This window comes from Tauraco erythrolophus, chromosome 14 (genome assembly GCF_009769465.1).
Source record: "Tauraco erythrolophus isolate bTauEry1 chromosome 14, bTauEry1.pri, whole genome shotgun sequence".
NCBI classification, from domain to species: domain Eukaryota; kingdom Metazoa; phylum Chordata; class Aves; order Musophagiformes; family Musophagidae; genus Tauraco; species Tauraco erythrolophus.
This window is the reverse complement of record NC_141478.1, coordinates 16,212,304-16,227,778: the sequence shown is the minus strand read 5'-3', so window position 1 is coordinate 16,227,778 and position 15,475 is coordinate 16,212,304. Positions and strand designations below refer to the sequence as shown.

The 15,475-nt window shown below is 39.1% G+C and overlaps 1 protein-coding gene across 1 annotated transcript in view; it reads left to right on the top strand.

The window, feature by feature from the left end:
- MYO1E (myosin IE) overlaps positions 1-15,475 on the top strand; it is a 60,315-nt gene that overhangs the window by 34,633 nt on the left and 10,207 nt on the right. Inside the window, exons 20-25 of the mRNA XM_086620573.1 lie at positions 3,714-3,858; positions 6,617-6,731; positions 7,433-7,602; positions 8,044-8,189; positions 13,239-13,385; positions 14,957-15,114. Coding sequence (XP_086476699.1) covers positions 3,714-3,858; positions 6,617-6,731; positions 7,433-7,602; positions 8,044-8,189; positions 13,239-13,385; positions 14,957-15,114 — 881 coding nt within the window. The remainder of the gene's footprint in view (positions 1-3,713; positions 3,859-6,616; positions 6,732-7,432; positions 7,603-8,043; positions 8,190-13,238; positions 13,386-14,956; positions 15,115-15,475) is intronic.

Here is a 15,475-nt window from a genome sequence, read left to right as displayed (position 1 = left end):
CATGATAAGGAAAAGAAGAATTTGCAAGCTTGTCATTTCCCACTTACCCTTTCATTTTTCTGCGTTTACCGTGCTTATGATCTAGGTTACACAGATTTGAATGTGTCTTAAAGACTGGCTTTGTGTCTTTGGAAATATTTTTATTTTTCTATAAACTTGCGTAAGACCTCAGTTCTTCTTGTAGTGCTGTGAAGAAGGTTCCTCAAAGTTAAAAAGAGTTAAGGGAACTTGGGAGCCGCAGAGCCTGGAATCTGAGTGTCTAGCTGCTAGCCTTTGTTTAAAACGTTACTGCTTCTAGCTCTCCCCACTCTTCTTTCCCTACGGCAGAAGATAGGTAAAGAAATACATGCCTGCTGTGTAAGTGTAAAGAGTAACCTTGGCTTAAATTGCTCGTTATATCCTTCCACTGGTGTTCAGACAGCTGGGAATGGTTATAACTCAAACCACTGCAGCTGCTCACTGAACAAAAGCAAGTCAGAGCTCTGTAAGACCAATCTTATTTTCGGTGTCTTAGAACCAGCTGTAAAGATGATTAACTACCTCCACTAGCTAATGAAATGCTCTTAAGTAAGAACAATTTCAAGATTTATACAGCATTCAGCTTCTGTTTTTTATAAAATTGAGACATACAGCTAATAACCACCCAAACTGGGGCATTACATGACAAATCAGCTTTTGTTGGAAGCCTTCGTGATAAATATGAGAATATAAACCTAAAAATCCAATAAGTTGTTGCAAGGAATGGAGTACAATTAATCAGACAGCACAAAACCAAGCCACTGGTAATAATACTTCATGGTGATACAGAGAATGTTCTAATCATGTAGTGATAGACAGACCAAAAATATCTTAAAGTATGGACACAATTTTCAGTATAGAACAATTTAAAATCACTTTTCTTCATGATCTTCAAGCCCAGACATATAAACATGAATATGCTTCAGATTGCATTACTTAACACAGACTTGCTGAGACAGAGTAACAGATTAATAACATGTATTAGATCTAGCTTCCACAGCTGTTGAACACTGATTGTGAAAATCTGGCTACACAAAGGAAAGTTACATGGTACTTCTGGAAAGTGAATAGATTTCTATACTTCACTTTACATGTAGAGATCCACAGGCAACTGAAACTATTATTTGTGGAATTCATCTGTTTGTTTCAAGTTAGTCTTGTGAAATTTAACATTTTGTTACAATTAAAACTCTTCCTGCAACCTTTCCATTCACAGTTTCCTAGCATCCAGAACAAGCTCTGTTCTGACACCCTGAGTCAGTGTGAGTAAAAGTGCGCTGAGGCATGGGATGGACAGGAAATGCATGCTTGTACACTTGTTTTCATTGGGAGTTCCTTGGCCGCTCCATATAATCGGAGACTTGTAGCCTGAATAGACTTTTATGTACAAAATTTACATTTGCATGCAAAAAGCCAGTCACTGAGGAGGCCTGTGTGTTTCAGTGCATAACCAGTCTGAAAGTCAAACTCCATACTCTAATCTTTAGACCTAGGACCTAACTGCTTACTGTGAATTTATAATAGATAATTTGGGGGTGTAGTCATGATTTGAAATGGTTTCAGAAGCATTTTAAGAACACACTTAGTACTTGTGTCAAAATCATGTGTAAGATCAAATTACACAAGCTTGAAAAAAATGAGATACATGGATATTGACATAACCAGTTTAATGGGAAGCATGCACAAGTATATTAGAGGAAAGCACTATGTCTAATCAGCAGTGAACAGTGATAGAATTGTCACGTTATAAAATTGTGAAATGCTTAATTGGTGGATGTTATAGAGTAATTTGTTTCTTCTGCCCTGTAGCCTTGTCACACCAGTAAAACATAGGAAGGTAATGAGTTTATGAAAAACGAGAATTTAAAACGTATTCTTCTTTTGTACCCAAGAGCTTTACTTATACTAAAAGGTCTAAAGTCATGTTTTTCCCTGTGCCTTCCTTTATAGCTCAGAAGATGTAGGAAAGAATTTGTAACATGCTGAAAGGCAGTGTCAAATTCTGCGGTGTGGAAGGTAGCAGTTTCAAACGCCGTTATTAACATCAGCACCTTTAAATTCAGACTTGCTTAGACCCACCTATGCAACTATACTGTTGGCAGTATGTGATGAACCTGCAAAAGAGGCTGTTAATTATATAAGTCAGGATTTACTTTAATGTACAACTCCTTACTATGTGGCATCTATTTATCCCATAATACTGATAAATTACATAAGTATGTGTGTACATTGCCTTAAAAATAGATGATGTATAATATACTTCTACGTTTAAGATGGTATAAGAGCTACTTTGTTACACCATGATGTGTAGTATCTGAGCATTTGTTAACTAATAGATTTGACCATAACATCAGTAGATTCTTTGAATCCTACTGAATTATTCAGAAGTTAGCTTTCTCCTTTCATATACTTGCTATTCAGAGGTGTTTGTGATCAGTTCCTTTTTAACTGTTTGCTATTTTTCTTTGCGTAGTATTGTTAAGTTGCATGACACTGTTTCTGCTTCCTGGCTGGATAACATTTTAGATGTCAGGAATGAGTAATGAACATTCTCTTAATGAATTTTCTAACGATTCCTTGTGTGATTTTTTGAGAATTTTATTAGGAGCTGCCTAAATCTGTTTAAGAAACAAGAACTTGGGAATTACAACCAGCTGAACTCTACTTTATCACTTTTTTTATTGGTTGAATAGTTTTACTAATAAGCATGATTTAGTTTATATAACTCAAGTATGCTTAAGGCATTAAAAAAAATTGTCAAGAGTAAAGAACATAAAAGATTTAGGGGAGAAATTTCTCACAACTTGTTTAGCTGTTCTTTAGTCTCATTGTCAAAGGAGTCTATCTGCTGCTAGAGAAGTTTTACTTATCCATAGACACACTGAAGCAGCTAAAGCCCATCAGTGCTCCTTGGCAGGCAGTGGAACAAGGCAGCTTTGTAACTCCAGCCCAGCAGTTCTAAAAGCCCTAGTTAAGCCTGAAAAAGTGGACAGTTTATAAGGGGCTGCAACCTGGCATCCACCTCATTTTCAAGGCTTAAAGAAAACACCATGAGACAGAAGTCTGCTCACCTCTTCTTATCAAAGACATGGTATTATAGCACTTCCCTGCCTCCTTTCCTAGCCCTTTGTGTGATCAGTTCCTGGTGTTCCCTCCAGGTATCTGTATCTTCCCTCTTGTACCAGAGGCCAAGCCAAAGGCTTACTGGCTCCTTGCTAAATGCAGAACAGCTGTTGAACAAGTGGGCTAGGAGCATGAGCTGGCCACTTGCTTAGAAACACAAAAGGCCTTTGTCAGAACAAGACAGGCAGAGAAGGCTTGAGTGGGAAATTTGCCATGTGCTTGGGAACAAATCTAGAATACTAAAGGTGTAGGTACTTGTATCTGGACCATAAGTCATTGCTAGTAAATAACCTTGCCCTGGACTTAAGGAGATCACAGCAGAACTTTCTGTAATTAACTACTGCAGTTACCAAATGGAAACGGGAAGCTTCTGGACACTGTTGCCCTTCTCATTGCAGTTGTTTGGTATTGCTAAACAAGTAACGTTTAATACTGTGCATCTTCCCACACTCTAAGCTTCTGTAAGTCCTGCTGAAACTGTCAACCCTCCCTCAGGGTAATACTAAGAGTCAGTGGTATTCTGCTGCTGCTGTTTGGTGTCAGGTTTTAATCTCTTCTCCTTGGTTGTTAAGGTACGCCATTCTGACCAAAGCAACCTGGCCTTCCTGGAAAGGAGAAGAGAAACAAGGAGTTCTCCATCTGCTTCAGTCAGTCAACATGGATCCTGACCAATACCAGCTTGGGAAATCCAAAGTCTTCATCAAAGCTCCAGAGTCTGTAAGTGTGGTAGAACATCAGTCTTTAAATACAAAACTGTTTTGCTGAAGTAAAAGGCCTGCTTACTCAGAAGCTATGCATGACATCTGCTAAGATGAGAGAAGCATAAGAATCTAAGTCAAGCTGGGCAGGTCTGTCACAGGTGCCTCAACGCTGTACAGGGATTCCAGGCACTTTTATAAATGGGCACAGTACGTATGGACCGTGCGCGATTTTAACACTAATACAAGGAGCATTAAATGCATCAAGAAGAGGAGAAGGAATATGAAAATGCTTTGGTGTCAGGTTGCACATGGCAATGTTCCATCAGAGAATCTGTCATATGAAGGAATATCATGGCATGAAAACCTATCTATGACCACTAGCCCAAGAAAGCGGTCCTCTTCTCAGTACAAGAACTACTGATGAAAGTAGCCCCCGGTTATAGTAAGGATGTGTTACACATCATTGAGTAACTGCATCAGTGTTCCAGAATGACTGCAACTTGAAATCCCATTCAAAGAGACTATTAGGGAGACATCATACGGCTGTTTTTATCCTGTGGCTGCTAAACTGCGTAAAATCTGTTTGAAAAATGTTTTTACATCACTGTTCAGGACAGTTGTCAAGGAAAAAACTATGCTTTGCTCACCATGATGTACTCCTTATTTATCAGAAGCAGTCAGGCTTAGTCTGTATGGCATACCTTGCCCTTGAGCATTAGGTGCTTTCTTGGAGCTTCACCTAAAGTTGCATGTCAAAATAAAAGCAGGACACTTCGATTGCTATCATTTTCTTTTCCAGAAAAATATTTTTTGCTCTGTAGAACAACAGTAATTCGGGCAATGACACTACTGTGCCCAATCACGTTGAAGGATCTCTGTTAAAGGGAAAAAGATAATACTTCTCCAAGTCATAATAAAAATTGTGTTGTTTCTACCTGAAATAGGGTAAGATGATATCAGCTCTGTTCAGGAATAACGAGACTTTACATTCCTGCCATCTGAGAGACACGTTTGTATGATAAAGCGTATAGTGTTCAAGGTGTAGGTTATTGGAATGCTTAGGTGCATGTTGGCAGAGCAGGAAATTCTAGTATAGCATGAATCCTACTTCATCATTGCAAGCAACACCTTAGCTAGCCAATTATGAGGAAGTGTGAGCTTTATCTGCCTTTCTCTGTAGCACAGGCCAGGGTTTATTTCCTAAGATTATTGAGGAGTTTTGTTTTGCAAAGTTGGTGCAATAGCCTTCGACATTAGTGGATGTCTTTGATAGCTCTTCTTGTGACATTACAGTTGTGACTTTTAGTCCTTTACTGATGACCTCAAGTTTATTATAGGGTGGTGGCAAGTACACATTCTAGTCAAGTATCTATTTGAATTAATACAGACAACTTAGTTGCCTGTAATGACAAGGGACCAGAATTAGTAATTCAAGCAATATCTTCCAGTCCTGTGTTCATTATCTCAATACTGTAGTAAACCTGATTTTCTTGTTTTCACAGTGAAATTATTTTGCATCCATGCCGTTCATTGCAATTAGTTAAAAACCACATACAATCTCGATTTGGGAGATAAACAATTAAGGGAAGAAAACAAAATAATTTTTGTGTAATGGCTGTTTTCTTGATGTTATGCTACTCTATGGATAAGTCAATCCAAAATTTTAAATTATTTTTGTTTTCAGATTTGTGTAATAAATCATATAAGGAACTATCTTCCTTTCCTGGCTGCTAAAATACCCTAAGCTTGTTATGTTTGCCCCTTATAAGAACACAGATTGTCAGCAGCTATATCTTCTCACAAAGAAAGAAATGGAATCATTTGCTGGTGACTGTCTTCTGTTTAATAGCCAAGTGCTCACATAGGATTGATGAATCTAGTTCCCCTTCGCTCTGCACCTGAGTTGCACAAGGGCTTGATCCATGCCTCTGCTGAAGCTGAGGAAGGTTTTTGCATCAGGAACACTCATGCCAGTGTGCTGAAACCCCATCTAGTGCTTGTGTGTTTGTGAAGAGATTTTTTTTTTTTAATAAGTTTGCTGTAGATGGAGAGTTGCCAACTGTGAAATAAGGTTTTATGGGTGGCAGAAAGGAGGCTTCATTATTTACATTTCCATCAAACACCTGAATAAATAACTCTGTACAAGAGCAAATGAGGTTCTGCAGAAATGGTTTGCACTAGATCAAGTTTCCTTTTTAAGATCAATCTGAACAACAGTTTTTCTAGATTTGCATGGTTTAGGGCAGCAAATAAAAAGAAAAAGAAAGAGATCCTAAAGACCAGGTTTGCTTCTTAATATGCCTGTTTTTACTGATTTTCTCTCTTTTGAAAGCTAGGAAAAAAGTTCTTATGCATATTTAACACACAATAGAGGGAAATAATAAGCAACAGTCATGTCAGTGGACTGATTTAGTACTGTAATTGTTAGCTAAATGCTTGTGCTTCTGATGAGGCAAGAAAACATTTAACTAAACTCAAAGTATGTAAAAGGCTTTAGTGAAATATGCTGTATCCTACAATAATTATGAAGTTGTTCTAATGCATTAAATTTACATATCATTGGGTATCAAGAGTAACGGGTAGACTTGTAAGACCCAGAACTACTCACGCATCAGAGATTTCTTCCAGAAAAGGTCACCTTAACATCTGGTCTCAAATCCTACAGTGGTAGAGACACCAGCTTGGATCTAGAGTGAAACGCACTGTCAAGTTCTTGCTTTTTCTTGAACTTCTCATGTAAAATGTTTGACCCTCCCTACCGTCTCTTTGTACAGCTATTTTTGCTAGAAGAGATGAGAGAGAGGAAGTATGATGGGTATGCCAGGGCCATCCAGAAGGCATGGAGGAAGCATGTGGCCAGGAAAAAATACGTACAGATGAGAGAAGAAGGTATGTCACAACTTCTGATGACAGATATTTCACACGTGGTTCCAGAAACGCAAGGAGTACAACAAGAGATGAAGAAAGTATCTGTCTCTATAGAGCAAACCATTATATTGCAGATCGTTGTCTAGGAATGACTGCAAATTGTTGGACCCCAAAGGTACCCACCAATTAGGCTGGCGGCTCTGCATGCATGGATTTCTCAGACTACCCAGTGTTTTGCTCTTACAACAAAGCCAGACTGAACAGGATAGAGATCAGGGATGTTCCAGGAGAAGTGAAAAAGTACAAGCCTTCCCACAGTTATACAGGACCATGATAGTCTGTAGATGATACAAATCAATCCAAGGACTGTAATCCTTAGTTGTATGAGTTATGTGAATGAAGAACATTCTTGGTTTGGAAGGGTTCATCTTCAATTTCCAGCAATGAGTGAGAGATTCCTTAGTTCCAGAAGGGCTCTCGATTCATCAGAACTGCTGAGCTTGCCATCAGTGTATTTCATTAGGAATGGATTTAATAATCACATGGATCTTTTATAAAGGATTAGTAGCAGTGCTTCACTATTTTTTTTTCCATATTATGAACAATTGGGTTATCACTTCCTTTCAAAAAGTTCTGCTTGAAATAGTTAGCTCTTGCAGATGACGAGTTTAGAAAATTACTAAGTAAATACTATTAATCTACGTTTGGTTTTGGTCTTTAAGCGTCAGATCTATTGCTGAACAAGAAAGAGAGAAGACGGAACAGCATTAACAGGAATTTTGTGGGAGATTACATAGGCATGGAGGACCATCCAGAGCTACGCCAGTTTGTGGGCAAACGGGAGAAGATTGATTTTGCCGACACTGTAACTAAATATGATAGACGGTTTAAGGTAGGTTTAAGAACAACATCCACTAATGATGAGTTCTGCTAGGGAGTTACAGATGTCTTTACCATCTTTTAACAAAAACTCCACTGTGTTAGCATCATGCCATCTGGGATACTAGCTTGAAAAAAGTGTCTTTGACCTGAAGGACACACAGGAAAGCAGTTACACCCTTGTGATTGCACCATTGCTGTTGTTAAACCTATCGTCCCAGGATGAAGGCTTTATGGGACTTGCTGGGCAGAAAGCTACATTAGTTAGGAAATGGGGAGCAAAGCTACTCTCCTGACCTGTGCAATCTGACTCTGAAGTCATGTGATCAATCACATCAGAATTGTTTTCACTCGAACCAAACACGAACAGTATTACCCCAAATCATAGTACATCACAACATTAATCCAGGGATCTCCATATAGCTATGTATTTTCGAACAATTTTGTGTTTCAGAGTGTGAAGCGAGATCTTGTCCTCACTCCAACGTGCATATACCTAATTGGGCGTGAAAAGATAAAGCAGGGTCCAGAGAAAGGCCAAGTGAAGGAAGTCTTAAAGCGAAGAATGGAAGTGGAGAGAATTCTTTCCATTTCTCTAAGGTCAGTACCTTCAAAATATCTTTCCATTGACAGAGAAATTTGTGTGAGATGGGGGAAATAAGTTGATTGATGAAGGGTGAATTTCTTAAGCTATATTAATTGAATCTTTTAAACAAAGAGAGCTGAAGCCTTATTTTCACTCCCAGCCCTAGTAAGTGTGTTACAGCAGTAGATGTTTACATTTATAGCCAACAGGCAAACGTTTTCTGACTAGTTCTTAAAATGTTTCACTTACACTGAGTCTCACCTGTCTGCTGTGTCCCTAAAATGTCTTCTGTGAAGGATATATTCACCATGCATAAGCAGGTTCTAGTAAGTTTTAGCTCAAGCTTGTATCTCAGAAATAATTCTTACTTACAGAAGTACACCTTGTACACATCCACTCCTTCCTAAAGGGGTGTTCTCTCTCTGGTGAGCTGGTAAAACCTTTATTTCTAGTTGGATTTCACATAACTTCAGTTGACTGTATGTCAAGCCAATCCCAGATTGCAGGAAATATCAGAGGTGTCCACACAGAGCTGAGAAAACCCAATTAGGTGAGCAAAACCAGGAAGCAATCGCCGATGAGACCAGTGAATTCTTGCCTGTATCATTTCATCCCTTTGAAGATGGATACCTCTGCATTTGTTACTGCAGTTTATCAGAGCTGGTAGCTGAGTGTAATGTAATGCAAGAGAATACCAATCCAGGGCAAGAAGTGTACTTTAAATCTTGAAATAAATTACTATTTTAACAGAATACAAGTCTACACTTGAGTACTGTGTATTGATAGCTACTGTAAAGGTGTTTCAGTATATGCTTATAAAACATTCCCATTAGCATAGCCAGAAATCTTCTCACAGACATTATCCAGTACTTAAAACCAGAAGATTTCACATTTTTGCAGAATTCCTCACAGCCATTTCAAGATTAGGGAAAGATCTGCAAGATGTGTCTGCTTACAGTACCATTTTCGAAACCTGTGGTTTATTTGTCATACACCTTTATAACAAAAGTTGCAACAAAATAACTGTAGTAGATCTAGGTTAAAGACGAGAGTGGAACCTGTCTTTTTAGTGCTCGGAGTTTGGACTGTGTGCTCTGCAAACCTTGCACAGATTGCAGCCAGGCACTTGAATTGGGCCTGTAGCACTCCAAAGGCATAGGCGCTGAGTCAGCTCAAAGGATGGCTGCCTGCCAATTTAGTGAAAGCTGTTACACCCCTCTCGCATGTAAATAACAGTTCCACAGAAGCAGAACCAAATATACTTAAATTCAGAGGAAATACGTATGTTATGTTATGTCTAATAATGTTTTGAACTTAGCTTATTGATTTTATTTTGCTGTAAAAAACATTGGGTTTTGTATATGCTCAAAGTAGATTCAGAATTACAGGCTATAATTCTGTCCAGGTATTCCTCCAAAACCAAACCCTAAAAAACCTACAGGGGCAAGAGGGCCTTTCCCTGTTACCATTTTAGTATGGCCTGATTCCAAAATGAGTCTTAATCAGTCTCAACTCTGTATTGAAGCGGCTTAGTAGTAAAACAAGGCTCTGGGTGCAGGGGCTCTGAAATTTACTGCTTCTCTCAAACCTGAGATAATCTTGTCTCAGTGACAAGAGTTAGTGCTTGTAACATTTAACAGTCTTCAATTAGCAAAACTAGAGTGAAACCTTTGTTTAGTAATGTATTACCTACTATGTATTTTTTTGGGGGGGGGAGGGGGAACAAATAAAACACAAAACCCCAAACAGTTTTTCAGATGTCAGACTCAAAGCAAAAATTGTGTTAACTCTTAACTTGCATTCTCTCATGTGTTTTCAAAACTCCAGTTTATTGTCCCTATAGTTTAAATTTTCTACACCTCTGAGATAATTGATGGTTCTGAAGTGTATCTCAAACCTCTGTACTAGAAGGAAAGAATTGCAGTAACATTCTTCATGATCTTATCCAGAATGGATTTGGCTCTATTCTGTATTGCAGCCTCAAAGTTTTATAAATTTCAATTCTTATTTGTACTATTTTTCATGCAATATTAAAACATAACTAAATCCAAAATGAAATATAGACTAAATGGAAGGGGGAGAAAGGATAACTGGATTCTTGCATTGCTATGTAAATGATACCTCTCAAGAAACCCATGCACAATATATTGATGTAAGCTTATATCAATACACTTAGAAACAAAAAAGGCAGAATAATCAACACGTATTAACAGCAATTAACACTACATAACAATTTAAGGAGTTGAAATTTAAAGTGCAAATGCCCAACTTGGAATTTGTTCAGAGTACTGAGAATGACAATCCATACTCTTATGGAAACATTCTTGCGTTTTTAGTAACAATAAATAACTGAGCGTTGAAATTCATCTGATAAGGAGTGACGCAGGACATCCTAACAGTATTGTGAAGTCACACTCTTGACCAAATCAGCAAGAACAGGACCATTGACTGGATAATATTTACTGTAGGGTCTTGAGCTTTTCTTGTATGTCTCTTTCAGAACCTTCCTGAGGCTCTAGATTTGCTCAATGATAGGAAAGGAGGTTGTGCTCTTACTCTGTTTTTACAGATTTCTTATTGCTATTGTGAATAGTAATTAGGTACATTTGTAGTTTCATACACCCTTTTCCAAACTATGGGAAAGATTCCAGAATTTGAAAGGAGATTAGGGAGTGCACAGGTGGTAGGTAGATTTTTAGAAAAACAGGCAGTGATACAACTCATCCTTTACCTCATGTCTCAAGTGAGTTAGAATTGTATTTTCACAGCTGACAGTCAAGAGCACCTCTAGCAACATTATGAAGCTATTTTTAATTCTGCATTAAAAAGCACTCACCGTCTGTAGAGAGAGTCATAGTCTTCAGTAACCAGATGAAAAGTGAGGGTCAGAAAGCCGGGCCTGCTCCTCCCTGTCAGATTTATAGAGTCAGCAATCAGGCAGACCAGCTGGGAGAGGACAAGGGAGGAGCATGCTCAAAGTGGAAGGCTGTTGATGGCTAGGTAATTAGGATCAGGAGACAGTGATGAGGGCAAATAGGCCTAATTTTATCTCTGACAGAAGGAGGGGACTTTTTTTTTTCTGAGCTGAATGTTCTTTGAGTTCCTTATGTGCTACAATTAATCTATTTTACATTTATAGATTTGGGTGACATGTTAGCGCCTTCTTTGTGTGATGTGTTGCTATGCAAGCTGGTTTTTAGTGATAGGTATGTAGCTTTGCCTTGCCCTTCACCTGGCTGCCAAAGCCACCCGCCTGGTTTTCCACAGCCCTAACCACTGCAATGCAGACATTCACACTCCTGAGTTACATGTACTCATTTTTTAGAAAACAACAGTGAAAGCTTGTAATGAATGTTAATTCTAAATCCAACAGGATTTGAAAATTCCATTTCTCCAGAGAGAAATGCAAACCTGAGAGTGCCTTTTTCACTTAGTAGGTAGTATCTAATGTACTGAAATAAATTGCTATTATAAAATAGTATTTTCTGATGTTAGTAATAGCAGCAGAAGATTGACCAACAACATTGACAAAAGAGCAGAGAAGCTTTGGCTTTAGCCTCCCTGCAGCGGACTAAACAATCATGACAAGAAGCCCCACATTTTCTGCCAGGAATACTTAACAATATCTAATCAATGCTCCTTTCTTCATTGGTTGCACTCTATTTTGTGAAATATCACACTGGTGATATAATTGTTTTGTGGTAAGGTTGAGCAATTCTCAGCTCTGCATAGTTGTCAGAAGTGCTGTGCTGTCTCTTCTCCCAGCCACACGTTTTCCTACACTAGCCAGCACTCAGGTGGCTGCATGGGACATGGAGGAGACATTGAAAAGTAAGAGAAGCAGAAAATTAATCTACCAGGAAAGGGCAGGGGATGGATTCTAGCCTGAGGGAAGGAACAGCAATGCACATGAATAAAAAGGGTGAGGGGCAGAGGGCTTCTGACAGCTCAACAACGTTAACTCGATTTAAACTGGTTATGAAATCACACATGAAATCAGAGGTTTCTTGTCACTTCTAATCCAGTGCAAATCCAGGGCTGCCCAAGGGGCAGTCCCCTCCCTCCGTCACTATGCTCCCACTGTTTCCTTGTGTCTGCTCTAGCATCGCTCTCCCCCTGTGCCGTGACCTGGTTCTGTGAGCTCATCCAGTGGGATGCTAACCAGCTTCAAAATACCATTATTTTACTGTGGGATCAGCAAATTGAACCAGAGCATCCTGTGGTTGCTTATATGCTGTTCAAGTCAGGCAGTAAGGGAGGACCCATGGCCTCCATTTTCAGGCCTTACAGTTGTATCTGGAAAGCTTGCTTATACCTCATTGTAGAGGGGATGCAGAAACAGCCAGGCACCAGTGGTTACAGCAGGGAAGTATGTCAACATGCTGATAAAAGGAAGAACGATACACATGTAAACAAATTACAGGCATGCTGGAACAATAGTAATGCTGGCTAGGACGCCACAGAACTGTTTTTACTGTGGGGACTCTGGAAGGGCAGAAATCAGCCTTGCAAGTTACTGATGTGGATATTGTTTTCTGTGGATTTGTTTCCAGCATCTTCAGCAGGTGTAAATAGGAGTCCATCCAGAGGTGGCAATGGACCCCCAACACATGTGTTTTTTATACTGTGCTAAACCAGTCCAAGCTAAAGCCAATGGAAAGTTGAAAGCTTTCATTCCAAATTTGCTTTCTTTGGGTTTCAATCTTACTTTAGTAACCATCAAGTTTCCAATTCACCTCTAATCACAAGGTTTGCCATTATTGAAGAGCTGGACTTTTAATTGTAACTTTAAAAGCACACGTTCTTTTGATAACAGTAATTACTGTAAAATGACTAAGCAGTATTCCTTTCTCTCAAAAAGGATTGTTTCAGATATTCCATTATCACCTCCTGAAAAAAGCCCACACCTGTTCTCAAAAAGCAAGACTATAATTAACGCTACTTGGCCTTTCTTATGTTTTTTGAAAATTAACCATGAGTACGCTGCAAATGTCGTTACAATGCTGGCTGTATTTGCTGATGAAATTTTAATCTGAATGGTATATGTTCTGATTTCTTTTCAGCACAATGCAGGATGACATTTTCATTCTACATGAACAGGAATATGATAGTTTGCTCGAATCGGTCTTCAAAACTGAGTTTTTAAGCCTCTTATCAAAACGATACGAAGAGAAAACACAAAGAAAACTACCTCTGAAATTTAGCAATACGTGAGTTATGGTTTTTTTCAATGAGCTTCTAAGAATAAATAGTCTTTGTTCTTGCTGCCAAGGCAAATGTGTAAGTGCTAGTTGTTTTGCTCCTGACACTATGCTTTGTTTTAAAATAGTAAGAGGCAGCACAGTGTAAAATCCGTATGTGCAAGGAGACCAGGCTCTTTCTGATTAGCTCATGAGAGTAATAGATTAGGCTTGTACCTGGGCCATCTGCCGCGTCCCACTGTCTGTGTGCACAAAAGAGTTGCCTTCGTTGTACTGAACATGGCATCAGGCTCAGGGGTCTGCAGCTTGGCGCCAGCAAAGCTGTGGCTCACAGCAAGGGCCAGGCCAGGCCCTGCACAGTTCATGTGCAAGCTCTCCATCTCTCTGCTGGCTGCTGCTTCCTATCGCAACAAGGGAGCATCCTCTTCCAGCACCTTAGCCTTGACCTAGGAGTGAAAACATCATGGTAAGGAGTTCAAAAGACAGTTCCAGAGACATAATGTAACAGTCTGAAATTCTGAAGTTTGTTGTGGAGACAGAGGACTGCACAGCAAGAGTAAGTCTAAAGACCCTCTATTAAATGATAGTGGGAATGTTTTTTAGAAGCAAGCCTGAAAAGCTACAGAATGTTTGATGTGCGTTTTAGCTGTAAGGACGTGCTGGAAACTATCCCAACAAACATGTGCTTTTGTTAATACTCCTACCCGTCAAGCAGATTAGCAGCAGCAGGTCTTGGATTTGGATGTTTATTTTATTTCCTTCGAAAGAATTATAAAAGGTAACAGGAGATTATTATTTTGGTTTGGAAAGGGTGTAGGAGGACAACTGAAGCGTGGAACATTCCGGTAGTGTATACTCTTATACACTGGGAAACCAAAGCCAGTACCAGGAGTAAATTTTTTGTTCATGTAAGATGTAATGTATCGGACTTCTGGGGCCTTGTCCAAAACCAAGCCATAACTTCCTTAGCTCAGAGCCGATTACAGTTCAGAGCAGACATAGTGTGGAAATGCTGGGAAAGAATATATGTGTGTGTGCACACGCACATAGGAAAAAATTTAGATTTGAAAGATTGAAGTATATGTATGCAAAAAAGTTTACTCCCAGAACATGCAGAAGGCCTACTTCTAAAGTATTTTTTGGCATATACATATATATTCATACATATACCATTCATATAATGGTATATACAGAAGAATATTTAGGCACAGAGCACTCTTGCTTGCTCCAGTAGAGTCTGCTGCAGATGCAGTGATGTTTGATGGCAGATACATCTCTTACTCAGACCTTTGCATGTTTTTCCTCAAAGCCCACTGTACTGTCCATCCTCTCCAGCACATATTAAACTTCCTTTGAGTAGCTCTACCAGGAAAGTTAAAACATCAAGTAAGAAGAACACTTTAAAAAGCATAAATAAGAGATTTAATTAGGTGGTTTATGTCAGCTAAGTCACTCAGGGAATATAAATTCTCAGTCTAAGCTTTTTATTTTTGTATTTCTAAGTTGTCTGCTGCCAAGTTATATTGTCCTGATTTGACACAGAAATGCTTTCTGTTTTTTTGTTCATGTGCTTACATTAGACTTGAAGTGAAGCTGAAAAAAGAGAGTTGGGGACCCTGGAGCAGTAGTGGTTCTCGACAAGTGCAATTTATGCAAGGCCAAGGAGATATAGCCATTCTCAAGCCAAGTAATAAAGTGCTGCAGATCAGCATCGGACCAGGGCTACCAAAGAATTCCCGTAAGTTTGAATTTCTTTTAGAAATTAGTGGATGGTATAGAAATGTAGAGAATGGGTGCTGCTTTATCGCCTTGCTTGCCTCTAGCCTCAGCATGTTCTTAATTATTTGTCTGTAACACTTAAAAGAAGAGGCAAGTTACAGATCCTAATGATACAGCAGAATGCTCTGCTGCTCTACAGTCGTGCTGGAATTTTGTTACTTTCACTATATAGCAACTGTTTCTGAAACGTCTGAAATTCTCTATCTCGCAGCAAAAGAAATTAGGGCATTTAAACATGTGACATATTACAAATGGCACGATTAGCCAGGCATTTTGGGGAAGAGTCTTTCACCCTGCTCTGAGCTTCTGCAGGCTTGCTG